The 6,276-nt window shown below is 43.5% G+C and overlaps 1 protein-coding gene across 1 annotated transcript; it reads right to left on the reverse strand.

Annotated features, from left to right (window-relative positions):
• Positions 1-4,063: 4,063 nt before the first annotated feature.
• Positions 4,064-5,436, reverse strand: LOC147581435 (beta-defensin 103A-like). The gene is made up of 2 exons (XM_086703103.1): positions 5,258-5,436; positions 4,064-4,307 (listed from the first exon to the last, which is right to left on the reverse strand). The coding sequence occupies exons 1-2, from the start codon at positions 5,394-5,396 to the stop codon at positions 4,162-4,164; spliced, it is 285 nt and encodes a 94-aa protein (XP_086559229.1). The 5' UTR covers positions 5,397-5,436; the 3' UTR covers positions 4,064-4,161.
• Between the last annotated feature and the right edge of the window lie 840 nt (positions 5,437-6,276).

A 6,276-nucleotide genomic window follows, 5' to 3' on the forward strand; every position in this document is an offset into this window, starting at 1 on the left:
TCCTTTCCTTTCCTTTCCTTTCCTTTCCTTTCCTTTCCTTCCTTGGAACCCACGTACTGTTTTCCATAGTGGCCATATCAATTTACATTCCCACCAATAGTTAACCAGAGTTCCCTTTTCTCTACATCCTTGCCAACATCTGTTTTTATTTTTTTATGCTAGCCATTTTAGCATGTGTGAGGAGATATCTCATTGTGTTTTTGCATTTTCCTGATGATTAGTGACGTTGAGCATCGTTTCATGTGTCTAATGACCACACAGAACAAAGGAAACAACAAAAGGAAAAGGCAACCTACAGGTTGGGAAAGAATGTTTGCAAACCACGTATGTGATAAGGAGTTAACATCCAAAATTTGTAAGGAAAACATACAACTTGATAGTAAAATTACACATAACCTGATTTAAAAATGGGCAAAGGACCCAAATAGACATTTTCCAAAGAAAAAGTACAAATGACCATTGGAATTTACATAGTGATTGCATTGAATATACAGCTGCTTTTGGCAGCATATCTTATTTCCTTTTTTAATTTTTCAATATTTATTTAGTTTTGAGAGAGAGAGATACAGAGTCAAGCAGGGGAGGGGCAGAGAGAGGAAGACACAGAATCTGAAGCAGGCTCCAGGCTCCCAGCTATCAGCACAGAACCCCGCACAGGATCAAACTCATGAACTGTGAGATCATGACCTGAGTTGAAGCCTGACGTTTAACCAACTGAGCCACCCAGGCACCCCAGCATATCTTAAATTTAAGAGAAATCAAGGAGGCTGTGGCCTGACCTTGCAGGAGGTAATGATGAAGGTGTGAATTACCGTCATCTGGTGGAGACTCTGTCCATGTCACCCGGAGATGCCCAAATGTTCTTTCACATTTTCCTGTCTGCCTTAAGGGAGTGTGTATATCGGAGGCATCTTGTGATTTACTTTTATTTCTTTCCCCCTTTAATGAACCTACTTTGGGTGCTAATGATGTTACGATCTTCTCAAAGAGAAGATTAAAAAAAATTTTTTTTTACTATGTGTCCATTTTATTCACCTTTATCCTTTTTACTTTGGTTTTACCTCCCTTTGTTCTAGTTCCTTAGGGTAGAAATTCATTCACATTGTTAATTTGTGGGCTTTAGTCATGTCTATATTAAAAGCATTCGATGCTAGGGGCGCCTGGGTGGCGCAGTCGGTTAAGCGTCCGACTTCAGCCAGGTCACGATCTCGCGGTCCGGGAGTTCGAGCCCCGCGTCAGGCTCTGGGCTGATGGCTCAGAGCCTGGAGCCTGTTTCCGATTCTGTGTCTCCCTCTCTCTCTGCCCCTCCCCCGTTCATGCTCTGTCTCTCTCTGTCGCAAAAATAAATAAACGTTGAAAAAAAAAATTAAAAAAAAAAAAAAGCATTCGATGCTATAAATTTCTCTCTGAGCACTGTTTAAGCTACATTCCCACAAATTTTGGTACGTTGTTTTCATTCTTGATGGGTTTAAAATATTTTCTAACTTCCCATGTGATTTCTTCTTTTTACCCACTAGAAGCATGTTGATTAATTTCCACATTTTTTGAGGATTTTTCCAGATATCTTTCAGTTACTGATATCTTTGTAAATTCTACTGTGGACAGACACAGTGTGTGTCTCTCTATGGTATACATTGAATAATTTTAAATTGTTTTGATTTTTAAGACTTGTGTTATAGCCCAGTATGGGCTGTATTATATAACATTTTAGAGGATTCTGTGATTATTGCATAGTGTCCTATAAATTTCAGTTAGGTCACACTGCATGATACTGTTCATGTCTTCTATATATTATTACTGATACTTTTTTCTGCTTTTTCTTTTCACTATAAATGAAATGTCACAGTATCTACTAGTAATTGCTAATGTGTCAATTTCTCCTCCCCTTTGTATCAGTTTTCCTTTAAGACTTTTGGGATTTTTTTATGAAGAGCATTCTAATTTAGTATTATATTATGCAATATATGTTATTGGTGAATTAACCACTTTATGACTGGGAAAAATATCCCCTTTTATTCCTGGTAATACTTCTTCTAAAATCTACTTTGATTTATAGGCAATTAGCCAACATAGTTAATTCTGTTTTCTTTAGATCACTGTTTCCTTAGCCTGTTTCCATTCTTTTATTTTCAATCTATCTTTGTCTTTCCATTTGATATCTCACATAAGTTTCTTATAGACAGCATGTATCTTATCATATTAAAAAAATTTTTTTAACATTTATTTATTTTTGAGAGACAGAGCATGCGCAGGGGAGGGGCAGAGAGAGAGGGAGACACAGAATCCAAAGCAGGCTCCAGGCTCTGAGCTGTCAGCACAGAGCCCGATGCGGGGCTCGAACCCACGGACCGCAAGACCGTGACCTGAGCCGAAGTTGGCCGCTTAACTGACTGAGCCACCCAGGTGCCCTTCTTATTATCTTATTTTTTAAGGAGCCGACAGGCTCTTCATTTGACGTAGAATCTTAGCTGATCATGTAGAGCCAAATTTCCATCTGGCATTATTCTTCTGCCTAAAGAAAAAAAAAATTAATAGTGCAGGTTTTCTGGTGAGAAATTTTGTTAGCTTTTTGTTGCTTAAAAATTTTTACCTTATTTTTAAAATAGACTTTATTTTTTAGAGCAGTTTTAGGCTCATAGAAAAATGAGCAGAAGGTACAGAGATTTCACACATCTCCCCTGTCTTCACACTCGCACAGCCTCCCTATCCACATCTGGCCAAATTGGTGCACCTGCATTGACATATCATTACCACCCAGAGTAATTCCAGAACAGTTCACACTAGGGCTCCAGAGGAGGGCTACAAATGCCATCCCTTTGTGAGGACTCTCTCCACCCTGCTGGTCGGAATGCACGTGTTCCAGACAGGTGTGTGTTCCTGGAATTGTCCATGCAATCCCTGTTGGGTGTTTTTGTTTTCCTCTGAGCTTGCCAAATTTAACCCCAAGGTGCTGAGCCCGGCACTCCGGCCAAGATTCAAGACAGTCCTGGAGCTCTGTCCTCATCCAGATGCCCCTTTCTGGTTCTCCATGCCAGGAATGCAGGGGTCTTGGGCTGCCTGAACTTTGATCCATCTCTGGTCTGCTTGGCTTCTTCTTCCCTGTGCTCTGGCCTGGAACCTGCTTCCCGCAGGAGACTGGAGACTCTCACCGGCCTCCACAGCCACGGTCTCACACTGCTGACTGTCCAGCGTCTGGAACGGCAGTCTGGCATCTCTGTCTGCTTCCCCAGCTGCATCCTGTAGGAGGGCAGTTCCCACAGCTGTTCATCCTTTTCTGGATGGGAAGTGGGATCCAGGCTCTTCTCTGCAGGAGTCTGCTCCCCTCTTCCTAACAGCCGGGTTCTCTTGCCTTTGTATAGGGCTGGTGATGGGGAAGATGGGCCTGCTTCTCCATCTCCTGGAACCATCCGTTCCAACCATCCGTCGGGAGAACACTGTTCAAACCATAGCACCTTCAAGCCACTGGAATGTACTTCACTAAACCGTCTGAGCAGCTGTTGTGCTCCAGGCACTTTATGAGGTTCCAGACAGGAGTAAGACAAGGTCCTTGCCCTTAAAAAGTGATGCAACCAAATACAGAGATTGGAAATATGCAAATGTATAGGACGCAGAGATCAAGCAAGATTCACTGAAGGAGCACTGGGTCAGAACCCTGCAGTGAATCAGAGGAAATCTCCTATTCTTTCTGGAAAGAGGCACTCTTTTTAAGAAGGAGGCAGGATCTGCAATGGCCTAGGGTAGGGGGCGGGGGGGATGGGTTGAAGTTTGCAGAAGGGTGATTGCACGCCAGCGACGTGGTCAGCCAGAGCAGAGGCACCGGTGACAGGAAGGCAAAGGAAATATTTCAGGGAAAACAGGCAGTCCGGTTTCACTGGGATACATCATTTGCAAAAAAGGGAATCAAATCTGATAACCCTTGGAAGCTAAGCTCAGGTCCCCTGGGGGATTCCTCCAGATTTTCCTGTGTTTGAATTAAAGGTGAGTCCAGTAACACTTTCTAAGCTATCAGTTTGGTAACAATGACCACAATAACCAGAAATAAAAAAAATAATCAAGCTCCTAATTGTTTTGAGAAAAATATTTAATTTGATTTTGCTTCTACAAACTTCCAGGAGGCATCTCACAACACTTTACAACACTCCCATCGCGTTTCTGGATTTTTTATTTCTTTCTTCGGCAGCACTTTCGGCCGCTGAGAGAGCATCGGCCGATTTGCTCCTCCTTTGGAAGGCAGGTTAGCAGAGCGCACCTGCCGCTTCTCAAACTGCAAAACTGCTTCTGCAGGAGGCTTATAATTCCTCCATTTCCTGTAGCGAAAAAACAGGACACATGGAAGGCTTGGTCCAAGCACAAGGCTTTTGGAATTCCCCAAGTAACTGGTCTGCTACCTTTCTTGTATTCCCCACCCCCCCCAAGCCCCAACCCCCCCACCCCCCCAGCCTCTCCTGCCCTCAATATACACTTCTATTTAGGGTCAGGTAGTTGGAAAGTGAATTCAGTTATAATCCTAGTTGTATACCTCATGGGGTGAACATACACATTTCTTCCGATTAAGAAATGAGAAAACACATGGTATAAAGATACTGGTTAGGATTTGGTAGATGCCAATTTGTAATTTCCTTTTTAAATAAAATATTATTCCAATCACTATTAATCACTCAAGGGAATTGTTTGTTTTTCTTTTATTTTAGGGTATCTTTTTTTTTTTATTACCCTTTTTGTTTTTTTTTCTATAAAATGAGAAGTAAAGTAGGGGAAGGACTAAGCAACCAGTCAACTGGGCTTCTATGGGCCACAGCTCAGCCAAGGACCACCGAGGTGGCCGTGGGGAAGGGGCGTGGCCACTGGGAGCACCCAAGGGCTGGGGTGGTCGTGGTCCCCTGGGTCTCAAGAGGCCCAAAGACTCTACTTGGAACCAGCAAGCTAGTAACTGGGAGTCTGTGCTTCTGAGTTCAGATTAAATCAGTCTTTCCTGTTGGTGTTAAAGGTTTTTGTATCATTCTCTTTATGTCTCATGAACAAGTAAAACCATCTTTCCATGAAGGAGTGGTCTTTGTGAGCAATGTAGTCTCTGAGGAGTGGATCAGAAAAGACTGAGAAAACTGCTTCAAGGTCCCGGATGATTCTCAACAGAAAAAAAAATGGTGACGTCTGTTCCCATACAACAAGTCTCCTTGGTCTAAAGTTCCCTGGAGGATGGGGAGGGACTGACCTCTTTGCAACTGTTTCAACCCGCTCACCTCCCGACCCATCTTACCTGGAACAGGCATCAAGAACAGGAAGGGCAACACGAAGAGGAGATAATAGATTCTCATGGCCGGCAGGCTTCGCAGCACGCTGAGACTGGGTGGGAAGGTGTGTTCGTCCACTTTATAAGGATTGCAGGACACAGCCATAGGTACAAGTAAGCAACGGCTGCAATTCCTGTAATAGTACAGTGATGACAATATGACGTGTTTCCTGATGCTTCATGCCAGTGTGTCTTACCCCACAGACCACGCCCACTCACCCCAAGTTAATTGCAAACCTAAAGGGTGAAGCAAATTTGATGTGAGCACACAGCTATCCCGATGCCCTCTAGGCATCAGGTCCAGGTCTGGCTCAGAGCTGGTTATAGATATGGGTGGGTAAGTCCCCCTCCTCTTGGGAGCCGTCCTAGGGCATGTAGTCTGGAGCTGCCTTGTCCCCACTGTGGTATTTATGAGCTTTCTTCTTAAAGCCCTGGGTGAATCTGAAGCTCACCCGGGACCAAAGCAGTCCAGCTTTGGACATCTTCAGAATCTAGGTGTAAACTCAGGTTGGGTCACATCCTAAGCCTGCACAGGTATGCCTGAAATTGAGATAGAATGGGATCAGCTTCCAGATAGGAGAGGGAGGAGAAATGGGGCACTTTCCAGAGTCCCTGACCCTATGCTCCTTGGCGTGTGATGCAGGACAATAACTTGGGTGAAACACGGCTTACACGTCATCATTATCTGAAAACTGTCAAATTCATGAGTCAAGGTGTCTCATTTTCCCTCCTCAGAGAAGGAAAATGCTGGGATGATGTATTCGGTGGACTGGCACCTCTTCCTTGTTGATGACACTCCCTATACAAATGAGGGCCATGGGAAGGCACATTTAAGACTTCTAGTTATTCATGGCTCAAGAGCATTCAAGGAAGTCCAGAGATCAGGTGATTTCTACTGGATATTAATTTGATGTCTAAAGGGCCAACTTTTTTTTTTTTTAATGATTAGACTTAAATATTAAGGAATCCATCAGTGGGTTATATTT

Source organism: Puma concolor, chromosome B1, assembly GCF_028749965.1.
Source record: "Puma concolor isolate L17-30 chromosome B1, mPumCon1.1.hap2, whole genome shotgun sequence".
Lineage (NCBI taxonomy): Eukaryota > Metazoa > Chordata > Mammalia > Carnivora > Felidae > Puma > Puma concolor.

Excerpts from the sequence above, each read along its gene's own strand:
- LOC147581435 (XM_086703103.1), bottom strand. The coding sequence starts at position 5,396 with ATGGCTGTGTCCTGCAATCCTTATAAAGTGGACGAACACACCTTCCCA. Across the intron at positions 4,308-5,257 it reads GTTCTTGATGCCTGTTCCAG|GAAATGGAGGAATTATAAGC; the intron begins GTAAGATGGGTC and ends TTTTCGCTACAG.